Raw genomic sequence first — 16010 nt, 5'->3', positions numbered from 1 at the left:
GGTGAAATGAGCAAGAAGGGGGTAGCCTAAATGCATTATGCATTATGCAAAATGCACATGGTATTGTATTGGCTCCATTGAACACTATGGTTTCTGGGTAATTCCATATAGGGTTGCACTTTACAACCTTTAGTGGGTTGTGGCTTTTGTATTTTTGTAAGTACACACCATTTTATTGTTGTTAATAAAGACTAAAAACTAGGATTAGAGAAGCAGCGTTCTGTTGTCCACCATTGCAATTATGCATATTTTGTAATCTTTCACATGTTTTTAATTCTTATATAAATACATTTTCCATATGGTTTGGAAACCTTTTGCATTTTTTGTGCTTCTGTGATTAAATCAAAAATGTGCATCTAATTGGTCTACAGTTACTGCTTTAAATTGCCATATAACTACATTTATGCTTCTCTTCTGAGATATTGCAAGCGCGTAAGTCATTGTACTTCTTCAGTGAGACATGAACCTACTTACCTATGTGCGAGTAATCTAATATAAAAGGACTAACTCATCCCAACGCCATAGAGCATTCAAGGCAATGAGATAAAAGCAATTCCTAGCACTTGGGTCTGCAGTTCAAGGAATCCCGTTCAGTGCCTAAATGAAAAGTACTGCGGATGACTTAGTGCATTTCTTATAACTTTTAACTCCATGTGCGTATTGTTTTGTTCTCACATTTTATAGTGTTTTGCTGCCGCATTTTGGAAGTTTGTCACATGAGAAGCACTGAGATTTAAACTGGAAGTCAGATACATGAACCATCTTCGGATGGATTTTGTGCATGGAACCAAAAATGAGGAAAACCTTTTCGCTTCCTGCCATTTGCTCAGGCTGTTGAAGCTCTTTTATTCCATATGTAGAACTAGATCTTGGGAGCAATCCATTCTGGTAAATTAAATTCAGCTACTTCTTTGGTTTCCAGTAGATTCCTATAGCTACCACTGAAGGTCCAATGTGTTCCTGTTCTTAATTGATGTGTTTCACATAGCCATTGGTGGCTTTTAGGGAATAGGCAACAGATTGTTTACATCTCCCCATCATTTCAATGATCTCACTGTCCTTCTTTCCTAATTTACAAGCAAAAGCCCCAAAATGCTTGTTAACCTGCTTGTTGAGAGTCAGTGTGTTTCATGCCAGGAATGGAGAAGCCCAAGCTGAAATCCAGCCTTAGTTATGGAAACTCACTGGATGACTAGGCCACTCTCTCTCGAACATACAACTTAAAAGTATCCAATACAATAAAAATCCAAAAGCTTATAAGTAGATAATGGAAAACAAATTACAATGGTAATTTTTAATATGTGATACTTTAGATTTATTGAAGCTAGAAGTTTAACTGTTTAAGAAACAAAAAAAGACAATTATTATCCCTGGTGTCATAACCATGAATTTAAACAAGAACAAAGATGTAGTTACTGAAAATCATGACATTAACAGGCCATGAAGACTCAAAAATCCTATTTAGGTTTTATTCCCCCACCTCCAATAAGGCAACCGCTGAGAAGTCTTGTCAGTAACTCATCTTAAAGGTGAAGGTTCCGGTCTCACGTATGTGCTAATCATTTCCGGCTCTAGGGGACAGTGCTCATCTCCGTTTCAAAGCTGAAGAGGCAACACTGTCTAAAGATGTCTCCGTGGTCATTGGCCGGCATGACTAAACGCCAAAGACGCACAGAACAGTTACTTTACCACCAAAGGTGTTTCCTATTTTTCTACTTGCATTTTACATGCTTTCAAACTGTTAGGTTGGCAGAAGTTGGGACAAGTAATGGGAGTTCACTCTGTTACGCGGTGCCAGGGATTCGAACCGCTGAACTGCCAACCTTTTTAATCGACAAGCTCAGCGTCTTAGCCACTGAGCCACCACGGCATCTTACTACCTAGCCAATTCAGTTTTTAGATGGGAACTTGTATTCCCCACACCAAGATGGGGAAGAAGAGACATATATCTGAGTTTTTGAAGTGGGTGAAGGCTGGCAAATAATTGAAGATTAATAACTAGCTAATAGCCAATTTTGCTACCAAATATTAGAAGTGGCCTGACAAAAAGGAAACTACACCCAACTTTTACTCCAACTTATCAAAAATAGGTTATTCTGAAAGCAAGAGTGCCTGCCAAGAAAATGAGGCTCAATAGAGAGGTATTATTTCAGGGAGACAAAAGGAATGTATTGAAAGGCTAGTACCTGCTCTTATGATTGGTTATTACCAGATTCAGCTTAAAACGGTGTTAGTGACAAATAGGCTAGCATTACATCAGTGGTGGGTTCCGGATCCTGTTCCAAGCGGTATGGCGTGCGCATGCATTGTAGCTGCAAAAGACTCTTCCGCAAGCCTCCGCAATGCTCCAGCTGCTCGGTGGTGTCGCGCAGGTGCTCTACGCACCATGCGCGGAAGCACCGAAAGCTTTAAAACACAGTAAGGAACTCAGGCGGATGGGTGGGCCCTCTGAAGCACTGTACTGGAACGGTATCTGGTGCTCCAGGCAGGCTCCGGTACACCCATACTGGGACGTACCATCTGCAACCCACCACTGCATTACATGCAACTCAACAGCCTCCTAACAAAAACAAGTCCTGCTTGGGGTAAACAATTTTGAAGATGCTATTGAACACTCAGAAAAAGTCCCAAGGCTTATTGAAAATGTTATTTATTGTTTAAAAGACATCAACCATTAGGAGCAAAGAAAAATTAACAGCAAATCTCTTGTTTTAAAATTGCAAAAAGTTCTTCTGCAAAGATTTTCTAACCCTACCAGTTTCATATTTTCCTGTTTCTGAATATATTTTGATGTGTGGCCTTCTCTAACTATAAATATGAGTCACTGTAATGTTGGATATAATCATATATCCTTTTTTAAAAAATCTAATTCATAAGACATTTGACATTTAACACAGAACAGGATACTTCTAACGTTCATTGTGCTTTTTTTCCACTGAGTTGCTGAGAAACTGCATATCAAAATAAGTATAATTTCACTTTCATTTAATATAGTTTATTTCAACCCTCACAGACACAGGTAAGAATGTTCAGAAAAACAGAAAAAGCTGTAATGTGTAAGTATTATAATAAACCAAGTTTATGTTCAACCATCATATGAGGCTCTGCCATTAGTTCACTTTGTGCAGGATCTGGAAAAGAGATTTAGTAAAATGTTAATTTAAGACAATTGAAGGCACGTTTGGCAGTAAACATGTCATTCATGCATTACACTTTGTCTCTTCATTTAATCTATATTGAGCAAATTTAATTTATGCAGATGAAAAATGGCCTGAATAAAATCTAGTATTTGTTTCTTATATAAGAGGTAATTTCTTACAGTGTTTACCCAGATCCAGATATCCCGTACATAAATATTTCCCCTCTTTCCTGAAGACTCTACAAAATGTCTAAATGGACAGTTTCACATATGAAAAGGAATTCCACTAGATTAAACTGAAGACCTATTCTGTCCCAGCATTCCCTGATAGTAAACTACAACAACATAGTAGACAACTACAACATAGTAAACTCCACTTAGAACAAACCATTCAGTTACAACAGCACTGAAAAAAGTGATTTATAACTCTTCTAGTTACAAACTTTGCAGCATCCCCACGATCATATGATCAAAACTCAAGAGGCTTGGCCACTGGTTGATATTTACTGGTTGTCGGCTGTGACCAGGGGGGCATTTGCCCAGGTTCGCCTGGTCCGCCAGTTGCGGCCCTACCTAGACCGGGGGGCTCTCACAACAGTCACTCGAGCCCTTGTGATCTCTAGACTGGAATACTGCAATGGGCTCTACATGGGGTTGCCCTTGAGGTGCATCCGGCGACTACAGCTAGTCCAAAATGCAGCCGCGCGAGTGATAGTGGGCGCACCGCGGTTCGCCCACGTTACACCTGTCCTCCGCGAGCTGCACTGGCTACCTGTTGGTCTCCGGGTGCGCTTCAGGATACTGATGACCATCTTTAAAGCACTCCATGGTAGTGGATCTGGGTACTTGAGAGACCGCCTTCTGCCGATTACCTCCCTAAATCGACCAATTAGATCGCACAGACTGGGCCTCCTCCGAATCCCATCTGCCAGTCAATGTCGACTGGCGACCACACGGAGGAGAGCCTTTTCTGTTGCTGCCCCGACCCTGTGGAACGAGCTCCCCATGGAGATCCGTACCCTCACCACTATCCAGACCTTCCGCGCAGCCCTCAAGATCTGGCTCTCCCAGCAGGCCTGGGGATAGGTTTCCAATTACCCGCCCGAGTGTTTGATTGCTGAATGAAAGTTGTGTTTTATTATTTTTTCTTTGTGCACATATTGTTCTGTTTCTGACCTTGCACCCCCCTCCCCTGTGGTTGTAAGCCGCCCTGAGTCCCCTCAGGGAAAAGGGCGGCATATAAATCCCAATAAACCTATAAACCTATAAACCTATTTATGACTGTTGCTGTGTCCCAGAGTCATTTGATCACCTTTTGCAACCTTTTGACATGCAAAAGTAATGGGGAAGCCAGATTCACTTAACAACTGGGCTACCAACTTATCAACTGCAGTGATTCACTTAACAACTGTGGCAAGAAAGATCATTAAATGGGGCAAAATTAACTTAAATATCTCACTGACAACAGAAATGTTGGGCTCAATTGTGGTCATAAGTTGAGGACTATCTGTAGATGCCTATTAAAATGCTTAAGAAACCCAAGGGCAGAGGACAATAAATATATCTTTAGGTTGTTTCTATTACTAGCCCTCAGCCATGTACGGCCATGGATATAACTATGCCAACATGGGAATATGACCAAGTTCAGTCTTTTCTCCCTAGAACTTAAAACTTGTCCAGACATCAGAAAGTTCCTTACCGCCAAAAATATCTTCAAAACCAATGAGGTCATCATTGCCTTTTAAGATATCCAGTGCCAGATTAGAGCTGTGAAGGAAAGGCAGGCGCTGGATCTACAAAAATTTTTACAAGTTAGACATCCATATTTACTAATAATGAAATATATAAAAGGAACAAGCAAAACAGTATCAAGTTGCTCACTCCTGCTGCACTTTCTGTATTCCACCTATTTAATGTTTGAAGAAGTATGAATGTAAATATAGCATGAAATGTATTGAAAAAAGTACATTCTAAAAATATGAACTTTACCAACTTTGCCACCATACTGGAATGCTGCAATTATACAATAACTCCCCTCTTCTTCTGAGATGTCAGCAAGAAGAAATAATTGTTCTTCAAAATAATATTTCTGTCCTGGCCTCACATTAATTTTTGTCTACATAGTTAATATGATTCTTCCATTTCAAAAAAAATAATTACTGGCAGGGGGGAGGGTTAAGACACACAATTTTCAGGCAATAGAGATATCAGTGTTAATTAACAATATTTTATATTATACTTAAAATCATAAAATGTTCTGTGAAGGGGTAATTCCCCAACATGTAATGTCTAGTAGGGTTCTCTAAAGAATTTGAAATAATGGCTCTGCAAGGGGTGAGTGAAGCTTCTAAATTCTATGTGTACTTATCAAAAAGTGAATTTTAGTGCAGATACTGAGATTTATTCCAAATAAATCCACAGCACTAATTTATATTCAGTTTAATAATCCTGACAAAACACCTATGTAGCTACCCATTCCCTTTTGGATAAAGCAAAGTTAGGCAAAACTCAAAGAAGGACTAAGAAAAAATAAACTAAAAGAATGTAGGAATAAGATATGAGGTCCAACAGTCCCACAATTATAAATCATCAACTTGGGCCATGCCAAATTTAAAGGTCCTCAACTTACATAACACAGCCAGAATTTCTATTATAAATTATGACCCGCCATGATGGCACCCATATTACTGGACCCGATTTGATTTCTTTTTTGTGGTGGTTGTTAAGTGAACAACACAATCGTTAAGCTAATATATGTATTCCAATGGGTGTTTTTTTCTAGAAACTGCCTGAAGAAGCACAAAAATAGCAACCATTGTAAATAGCAATAGCACTTAGACTTATATACTGCTTTACAGTAGTATTACAGCCCCCTCTAAGCAGTTTACAGAATCAGCATCTTGCTGGGTCATTTTACCTATCTCAGAAGGTTGGAAGGCTAAGTTAACCTTGAGCCAGTGAGAATCGAACTGGCAAACTGCTGGCAGCAGCAGTCAGCAGAAGTAGCTTACGGTACTGTATTCTAACCATTGGGCCACCACAGTTCTTCAAATTGCAGTCATGTGACAATGAAACACTGCAATCAGCCACAAAATGAGCTAGTTGCCAAGCATCCTAACTGCGGTCATGCGGCTGTGGGGGAGTGTATGCAGCCATCAGAACTCGGGTCACAAGTAATTTTTGGGGGGAGGAGCGCTGTCATAACTTTGATTGGTCACTAAGTGACCAAAAGTAAATCGAGGACCACCTGTACTGTGGAAGCCCTTAACTAGTACCTTGAGGCCCTGGATAGAGAAAAACAAGCTCAGATACAATCCTACCAAAATTAACTTTTTTACCCACGAACATTTGAACATTTTGACCCATTATTTGGGGAATCCAAGAATACCAGTTTGTGAGTTACTCTGGTTAAGTATAAGACGTCCTGTTAATAGCTATCTTAAATATTATTGTGTTTTGGGGGGGAAGGGTGTTGCTTTATGCCTTTGTCCTACATTTTAATTTTGTGTCATGCCATTAATTGTCCAGGATTTTTTCAAACTGCGCTGGATAATAATAGCCATTTTAGTTCTGTAAATGTTAACTTGTGTTGTTTTTTTTAAAATAAACTAAAATCTGGAAAAATTATTTATTGAAAATAAGCATACCTGTTTCACTGCTTTGAATTCCATTTGCAACTTTAATGGCGCATGTAGCCCTTGAATATTTCTCAGAGTTGAAAAATTCATTTTATCTTGAGTTAAGGAAAACTACCAAAAGAAATGGTGAAAACATTTTTACATTCTAGACAATCAGATGTGAATTAACTTAGTAAAAACTATGCAGAGAGAATGCTGTTATTTATTATTTCTCGCTGAACAGGAAAAGAAAATCTCCTGTCCAGAATAAGAAAGCTCAAACATTCCTTTCCATTAACATACAGCTTTGCTATTTTAAACCAACTAAATTCATGGTATCCCCATGTAATGAACAGATGGATGATCCAAATCCTACACAAATCACCCACCACCAATATATTTGGCACTGTCAAATTTGACTATTTTGAGAAGGGAAAAGAGATGTGACTTTGCCAAACTTTTATAAGAATCTGGGTAATTTATCTTACAAGTCTATTTCATCAGTGTACAAATTTGAATATAGTGTTTCATATAATTATAAATTTCTATCACATAAAGCTTCAGACTTAAATGTCAAAAATTTCCTGAAGGTTAAATTTCCAAAGGGTAAATCAGAAATCTGACACATTTCTAAAAGTATAATTTAATACATAGCTTTTTGCTAATGGTGTCTTTCTTTAAAAGTATTCAATGTTTTAACCAAGTATATTAAGGTAATTTTTAGGTATATTTTAAAGTTACATATAGTATGAGAAGATTTAAAAAATTTTAAAGATTTTTTAAAAATCTTAAATTAAAATTACATTAAAACCTACATTTTCTAGGTTTCGTTTATATAAATAATTAACCTAAGTATAAATTAGAGGGAACATTATGTTAAATTACATATTAAATGCCTATTTGCCTATTAGCTATGCTGCTCTTCTCCATTTCTATTTTCCAATCCTCGAATAGTAGCTGTAGTACTAATTGACAACTACACCATCTAGACTTTCCACCTATATGCTTGCACAAATGAAAAAGGTTATCCATTTAGTCTTCTCTAACGTGATATGATTGACAATAGGAATTTTATGTTCCAATGAAATTTTCAGCTTTACTCATAAATAGCCCTAGCAGAGTTCTTGTACTCTGCTATCATTTTTGCAACTTGTACTCAAAAGTATCTATTCTGTAAATTATTGGTTGTTTAGAATGTTTCAGTTAATTTTGATTTTAGTCATCAAGCCTCTAAAAGATACATTTCAGTATGGACAGGTTTTTGCATATCTATACCTACATCTACACCTATCTATAATATTCCCTTCCACTTACATTCTTCTCTGAAAGTTCCAATGGATGAACAGGAAAAAGTTCACTCTTCACATGTGGAAAGCTGCAAACAAATAAAAAGAGATACCGCATAAAATCCTATGTCAAAGCCTTGTGAATGAAGGCAAATATACATGTCAGTCTTGTTTCCTTCACCAACATTAGAAGACATTCCAAATACAGACTTTGAATTCTAAAAGCCTGAAAATCTGACAGAAACTACAATTGTTTTAATTATTTTTTTCCTCATTTTTACCACTGCAATGTTCACTATACAGTATATTTCCCTTAGCACATTTATATACCACTGAAAACATTTTAATTGTATTCCAGGAATTTACCTTGAATTGTATCACCTGTGAGATAAATAGTTCTTGTAGACAGGTAATCCTTGACTTAAAACCATTTGTTTAGCGACTGTGCAACAGCAAAGAAAAAGGTGACTTATGAGCTGTTCTCATACTTATAACCATCACAGCATCTCCATGGTCACGTGAGCAAAATATGGGTGCTTGGCAACTGGCATGTATTTATGATGATTGCAGTGTCCCAGGGTCATGTGACTGCTATTTACAATGTTCTTAGCCAGCTTCTGACAAAGTCAATGGAGGCTGGATTTGCTTAACAACCATGATTCATTTAACAACTTCAGTGATTTCCTTTGACGGTGGCAAGAAAAGTTTGTAAAATCCAGCACAACTTGCTTAACAACCAATTAACAACAACAATGCTTAACAACAGAAATTCTGGTCCCAATTGTAGTCATAAGTCAAGCACTACTTGATTTATTTTTCCCTTAACCAGTGAGTTTGATGTAGTGGTTAAGGCATCAGGTTAGAAACCAGGAAACTATAGGTTCTTATCCCGCCTTAAGCACAAAGACATCTGGGTGACTTTGGGCTACTTTTGACTTAAGTCTTTAGCGTCGGTACGGCATCGCCAATCCCTTCGCTGTAGAGTCGCATGTATCCCGAATCAACGGGATCCATGATTCTAGGCTGAGTATTACTTGAGCTCGCCGGGCCCAAGAGTCGACAGAGCCCCTTCTGTTGGAAAACGGTGGACACCTCGAGAAGGCAGGGGTTGTCTTGATAATGAGAGGCTATATTTTGCGCGTCAATTATCCTTTGCCCACTTTGGGCTACTCACTTTCTCTCAGCTTTAGGAAGCTTGCAAAGGCAAGCCGATTCTGAAAACCTTGCCAAGAAAACTATAGGAATACAACTGAAGGATTCCCCCCCCCCCCCCATGACTGATAATATTTAAGATTTAAGCCTTGTTTTGCTTACTCTTTTTAAATTCTTTTTTATTTGCTAAATAAGACAGCATCTTTCATCTCCAAAAAAGCAGGATGAAAAAGCTGTGTGGAAGCTGATGTCAAAGCCCAGAGTTCTTTCATGCCCCCACACTGGCTGACTGGGGCAACTGTTTTTTAAGAGGCAGCTTCACCGATTGACACTTTTGTCTCACTGAGTTCCTCAAATACAATTTTATTCGCTTACTCTTAAGTGACCCTCTCTATCACTTCTCAGTTAGCACTACAGTGTATCTATCGTGAGAGAAAAATGAGGCATGAGTATTTCCACAGTAGATAATATGCTTGAAAATTAGGCTGACCACTCCAGAGTTCTCTGTGACATGCAGTTGCAAGTACTATATGAACGCAGTCAATGTTATTTTATAAAATAACATGGTGTGTGATTCCAAATATTCAGTAGCCTAGTCATTCACTTATTTTACCACTAAACTGCTATCAAACCTTTGCAGACACATATATGCCACAATGATTTGGTTACTCAAAGGTAAAATAATTCCAAAGAGACAGTGCTACAGAACTAGTAAGACAAAATGAGCTTTATATTTGTAGAGTCATACAAATGTTTTTGCTACCAGTCTGGTAACAAAGGAAGTCAGCTTCAAAATTTTCTTTCACAAAAGTCTCACTCATTTCCAGCATAGTAAAACTATACACACTTGCATAGACCCCTTTTCCCAGACAACAAGGTGATGGAAAATTGTAGCTATCTACTACTAATAGAAGGAACTTTTCACCTGATTCAAGAAAATGAATTGGTTCCTTTACCTAAACAAGTTGGAAGCATTCTGGAGAATGTCTTAGGACCATAATTCTGTGGAAATAATCTATATATTAAGTATTTATTAGAACTGGATAACTGGATTTAAGTTCTAAAAGTTATTAAATATTTTTACTGTAAGAATAAGGTAGAGTGATATTTGGAAAAAGAAGTATCCAGCCCACAAGTGACAAATGGACTCCATTCCTTTGAAAGTTGAAGATGGTTTGCTATCTTGATCTTGAACACTTCTATTAAGGAGTTGAAGTTATAGCTATACTAAATGACTGAAAATCTGGCATATCCAAATAGATTTAAGTTTGTTTATTGCAAGCAAAGAAAAATAAAGATTGACTGGAGCTTGGGAATAAACTATTTCCACACTATTTTTCACAAAAGTACACAAAGGTCAGGCAGAAGCATTTGTGATCATTATGATTTGATCTGATTACCCAGGAATTTTCACCCTGATATTTCTATAAACCTCTGGTACTTACCCTCTGTGCATCACATCATGGCTTTCAAATGTTCCACTAGTTGAGAAATCAGGAACTGAAATGCAGTCCTTCAGCTGAGATCCAAGCCCTCTGGTATTCTTAAATAGAAGAAAGCTTTTATTGTAGACAGGCATTGTTCATTTTAATACAATTAAATTCTGTGCACCTGAGACTTCAAACTTTGCAATAATTGCTTGTTAAATACAGGTAGTCCTTGACTTACAACCATTCATTTAGCGACCATTCGACCTTACAATAGCACTGAAGAAAGTGACGTGACCATTTTTCACACTTATGACCAGCATTCCCAGGGACACATGATCAAAATTTGGATGCTTGGCAACTGGTTCATATTTATGATTGTTGCAGTGTCTTGGGGTCACGTGATCCCCTTTTGCAAACTTCCAACAAGCAAAATCAACAAGAAAGCCAACTTCGTTTCTTTCTTAACAACCATGTTGCTAACGTAACTGCAGTGATTCCCTTAACAACTGTGGTGAGAAAGGTCATGAAATGGGGCAAAATTCTTAACTCTGTCACTTAGTACCAGAAGATTTGGGGTCAACTGTGGTCACAAGTGGAGGATTACCTATAGTTGACAGCATTCAAAGTTAGGGTTAATGCAAAACATTTTAAACCTTTTTTCCCCTGTTTACTACACTTTTAACACTTGTAGTAAATCTAGGTTGTATCACTAAAGCTATAACAGTTTTGATCTATTCTGTTTTGTCCTAGTAATAAATGAAGTTAAAGCTTAGTCTATAAATTGTTTGGACCTAATAGTATAGATTAGATGCTTTGATAATTACTAAATTTACACCCGTGCAACTCATCACGTAACTAGCTCTTCTCTGACTTGCTAAATCAATTACTTTGGTATGCAGGCTGTTCTTAAACACTTCTTATGACTACAATTTCTACAACAATTAATATGTGACAAGCCTTATTGGAATTACTAAAATCTTTGTATAGAACAATACAGAAAGAAACATTTTTATTATATTTTTATCCATACATATACTTGGTCAACTCAATATAGCAAACATAGTACTCCATACAACAATACAATTTAAACCTTTGTTCCTGCAATCTGAGTAAACATACTTCTATCAAACTGTAAAAATCAAAGAGAGTTCAGCAAGGGACTTGCCACAATGGCAACAATTCTTTCTACGTTTAAACTATCTCTAAACATTCTCACTTCCAGGAAGATGAAAGGAGCATAGGAACCATAAATTTGGGTTAGTTACTAAAAAGTTTGAGAGAGAGAAATTATATTTGCACTTCTAGCAGCCAAGTACTATATCTATCTGATAAACATCGGAGAAGGGACAGAGGAGGGAGAGGAAAAAAGAGAGGGAGAGTTGAAAACTCAGGGTTATGGAAAATGGTTTACTTACAACAAAAATCCATTATAAAACAAGCAGAGTATATAAAGAGGGAAAATACTTACCATACCTTGTAGAAATAAGATCTGTAATTAAGATAAAGAACAAGACTCCCCAATGCTTTACCTATTTAGTGACAGGGTTCCCCCTCCTCCAAATATATTAAATATTCCCATAAGATTGTACATAATTCTAAGGACTTGTTCACTAGAAACAACCATACAATGAAATAAAATTAAGACCATATAGCAAACAGTCATGGAATATATAGAACAGACTAATTTATGAACTGACACACAGGCTGATGTTATACTATGAAGCCAAGATTCCCACAAGTATTAGCAACACTTGTTTCCTTTCCCACCATCAGCTTTTTCTTGTTTATTTTAACTGCACCTTATTTGTGTCTCTTTCAACCAGTCTGCATGGGTTATTGCACCACATTATCCTGACATGAATCTCCAGGCATTTCCTTTGCCCAAATACACATCTCTATTTTACAAATATTTAGAGTGTATAAATTTAAAATGAGCTGACCTATTAAAGCACAAGGTCTGAAACTGGCTAGATTAAGTAAATAAGAGGCTGAACTGCAGGAAATCCTTCCAACAATGACACTGGAACTAATGTGCTATTGCTTCCCTGTGGAAGTGAAATATTTGCAAAGTAAATCCTGCAAAAATCTTGCCAGGAGACAGCGATCCAGCAAAAGTAACCAAGAAGGGTCTGGTCCCAGGGCAAAGTGAATGGTTGCCATTGTTTAAAAGCTGCACTTTCATTAACGCCAAGAGTGATGCTACCATATTTAATATGTAAAATGTCTTTTTATACATAGCTGCTTGGAAATAAATCATCTCCACAATTTCTGGCCTCTGCTGGACATTTTTTTAGAAATCAATTCATTTCATTCTTATGTTTAGTTGTTCATCCTAGTGTGATGATTGTACCATATTGTTTGTTTTTCTCCATAAATAATGCAAGTGTTTTAATAATTGGATCTTGTCACCATAGTTTTAATATTTGCACAAAGATACTATTTTATTAATTGTGGTGTACACATTTATTTGCAACTGTTTTTTTAAGCAAAATCCATATAAAATTACAAATATCCACATTAGTTCAATACATCTTCTCTAATACTAACAACACTATCATCAACATATACTTTTGTATCTTCCTTATAGCCACTGCAAATAATGGAACTTGTTATATTTTCATCTGTATCAGTCAACACAAAATAGTTTTTTTCTTCTAAACTAGACTGATTCAGCTGGATTAACAAAGGCAAAAGAACCAATATCTGCATACAGATGTTATTTCCTAATTTATAGCCAGCCTTTTCTCCAGCAATAATAGTTGTGTATACAACATTCTATTTTTTCCCCATAGGCTTAACCTGTGAGGTAAAGAGGTAAAGAGAGTGGCTGGCCTAAAGTCACCACATGAACTTCCAAAGATGAGTGTCTACTTGAACTTGGGTTTTCCCAACCTTAGTTTAATCTCTTTGGAGGATTATCATTTTTCTATCACTGGCGCTTTTTCAAGCATGCATGCAATCATATTTCTTGGCTACAGAATGCATTTGGAACGGAAAGCAGAGCTAGATGTAAACCCTGCCATCAAACCTACTGTATCAATCCAAATAGTATGGTGAAGTCCGTGTAATTTTTTTGTCAAACCCATGTTGACAAAAGATCAACCTCCCTTAAGCAGTATAAAAGAAAAACAGAAAGTAACAGAATTCCTCCTCCCACCCAAAGCAGCATTCTGCTGCAGTTACACCACTAATAGCAGCAAATGAAAAAACGAAACCTGAAGATGTAGTAGAGCCGCCCCGAGCCGCGCCTAAAGCCTGAATACACTGCTGAAATAAATATTAAATCGCGATCTTTTTACCCAACGATATCCTGCAGAAATCTAGAATTTGAATTAACCGGCCAAGAAAACCCTCGTGCTAGTTAAGAAAGGAGAGAGAGGCAGAATCCACAAAATTGGGGAAAGACCCCATGTGACAATGTAGCCCCCCCCATATGGACTCTCGGAACCAAGGTACCACCCAGGCCTGCTTCTGATAACCCAGAATCCCGTCGGGGAAGCCAGGGATAAGCCAGCATTGAACATTAAGGTAACCCCCCACCCACGTTCCCTAAAATCCCGGTTCTGTCCGGCCATCACTCCACAGCACGCGAGAGGATCTTCCCACATCTCCTTTTCTCGCCCCCCGGGGATTCCTCCTTTCGCCCACCCACCCCGCGCGCGTTTTTGCCCCCGTCTCCCTTCAACCCCACAACGACCCTCCCTCACCATCTTTGCAGAGTCACCGGCGGCTGCTTCCTTCCGCAGGCTCCAGGTGACGAGAGCGCGCGTTGACGTCAAATACGCCCGCCCCGACGTATACGAAATTCTCGCGCGACGGAGGAAGAAAGTAGGGTTGGGAATGAGTTCGGAGGCGAGAGGGGGCGGGGCTTGGAAAGCTCTTCTACCCGCCAATAGGAGGCGGCCGCTTGAGGGCAGAAAGTTGTTTTCTAGTGTGCTGTGTTTATTCTCACTTTGTTTACGGGTTGGGAAGTTAAGCGTCTCGACTTTACAAATTATTGCAGTTATTATTAGGTGGTTTCTATTTCTGATAGTCCTGCTGGGACGTTTTCTCACAGTTGCAGCCCCTGGAAGGTCAAAATAAAAGTGGGGAGGAAAAAGTACCTTAAAAGAGTTGCATTATCTTTTTTTGTTGTTGTTTAATGGTATGGCTATGGTTTTCCCAGTTGCAATATATGGCTGTGAAGGTTGGACCATAAGAAAAAATTGAGGCCTTTGAACTGGTCCTAGAAAAGACTCCTGCGAGTCCCTTGGACTGCAAGGCTATCAAACCGGTCAGTCCTGGAGGAGATCAACCCTGATTGCTCTTTAGAAGACCAGATCTTTAAGATGAAACTCAAATACTTTGGCCGCCTATTGAGAAGAAAGGACTCACTGGAGAAGAGCCTAATGCTGGGAAAGACTGATGGCAAAAGAAGAAGGGGATAACAGAGAATGAGGTGGCTGGATGGAGTCACTGAAGCAATAGGCGTGAGCTTATATGGACTCCAGAAAATGGTAGAGGACAGGAAGGCCTTGAGGAACGTTGTCCATGGGGTCGCAATGGGTCGGACACGATTTTGCAACTAAAAACAAATTATTTGAAGTCACCATATGTTCCATTACTAAAAAATTCTTACTGTTGTGAAATGTTTCCTGACATTAAATCAAAATCATCTTCCTTATAGTTTACATAGTTGTTATAGTTTCTTAAGATACTGTATATTTTGCAGCAACTCTAAAACAAGCCAGTTTCACGTTCAACATTACAGTCCTTCGGATATTTGAAGACAACTATCATGTTTGCCTGCCATTTTCTCTTTCCCAGCTTAAACCTTTAGGCAACTGTTTCTCATACCTTTCTTACTCCAGTGCCTTCCTTTATGATAATTGGTTGTTCTTCTTTGGATATTCTCCAGGGTTGTCATTTCCTTTTATTGACATTTCTTTTCTGAACTATGAAAAGGTTAATATATTTACATCTGATACTTTATCAAAATTAGCATGTGAATGGATAGGTTTTTTTATATACAATACAATATGGTGTAATTGAATGTTATTGCAGTAGTCCTTTGTGTGCGATATATTTCTGAAGTTATCACCACTGTAAAAAATGAAGCCTCATTTCCTTGAGGTTTCATTATCTAAATCCAAAAAAGAAATAGCAGAGGTAGAACAGCATAGAAGGAGCTTGAAACCAATCTTGACTTCACTCAACAAATGCCTTTTTTTTTTGAAGGGCAGGGGATAAAATTATGAAAGAAAATAAAATGCCCCATTTATCATGGGAGTGCTGGAGAATAATAAATAATGAGTGAATAATTTCTTGCCTGTCTTACAACCATTAATTTAGCGGTAGTCCTTGACTTACAACCATTTTGTTAGTGACTATTCAGAGTTACAATAGT

General features: G+C 38.0%; 1 protein-coding gene across 1 annotated transcript; it reads right to left on the bottom strand.

Annotated features, from left to right (window-relative positions):
• Positions 1 to 2633: 2633 nt before the first annotated feature.
• Positions 2634 to 14438, bottom strand: POMP (proteasome maturation protein). Its single transcript, XM_032220065.1, has 6 exons — positions 14332 to 14438; positions 10640 to 10737; positions 8071 to 8131; positions 6787 to 6888; positions 4839 to 4932; positions 2634 to 3131 (listed from the first exon to the last, which is right to left on the bottom strand). Exons 1-6 carry the CDS (start codon positions 14332 to 14334, stop codon positions 3064 to 3066), a joined length of 426 nt encoding a protein of 141 aa, XP_032075956.1. The 5' UTR covers positions 14335 to 14438; the 3' UTR covers positions 2634 to 3063.
• Positions 14439 to 16010: the final 1572 nt, after the last annotated feature.

Source organism: Thamnophis elegans, chromosome 6 (assembly GCF_009769535.1).
Source record: "Thamnophis elegans isolate rThaEle1 chromosome 6, rThaEle1.pri, whole genome shotgun sequence".
Taxonomy (NCBI): Eukaryota; Metazoa; Chordata; class Lepidosauria; order Squamata; family Colubridae; genus Thamnophis; species Thamnophis elegans.
Note: the sequence above shows the minus strand (reverse complement) of the source record. Positions and strands in the feature narration are given on the sequence as shown.

Coding starts and splice junctions, on each gene's coding strand:
- POMP (XM_032220065.1), bottom strand. Junction 8,132..10,639: donor CATGATGTGATGCACAGAGG/GTAAGTACCAGA, acceptor ATTTGTTTGCAG/CTTTCCACATGTGAAGAGTG. Junction 4,933..6,786: donor AATTCAAAGCAGTGAAACAG/GTATGCTTATTT, acceptor AAATTTTTGTAG/ATCCAGCGCCTGCCTTTCCT.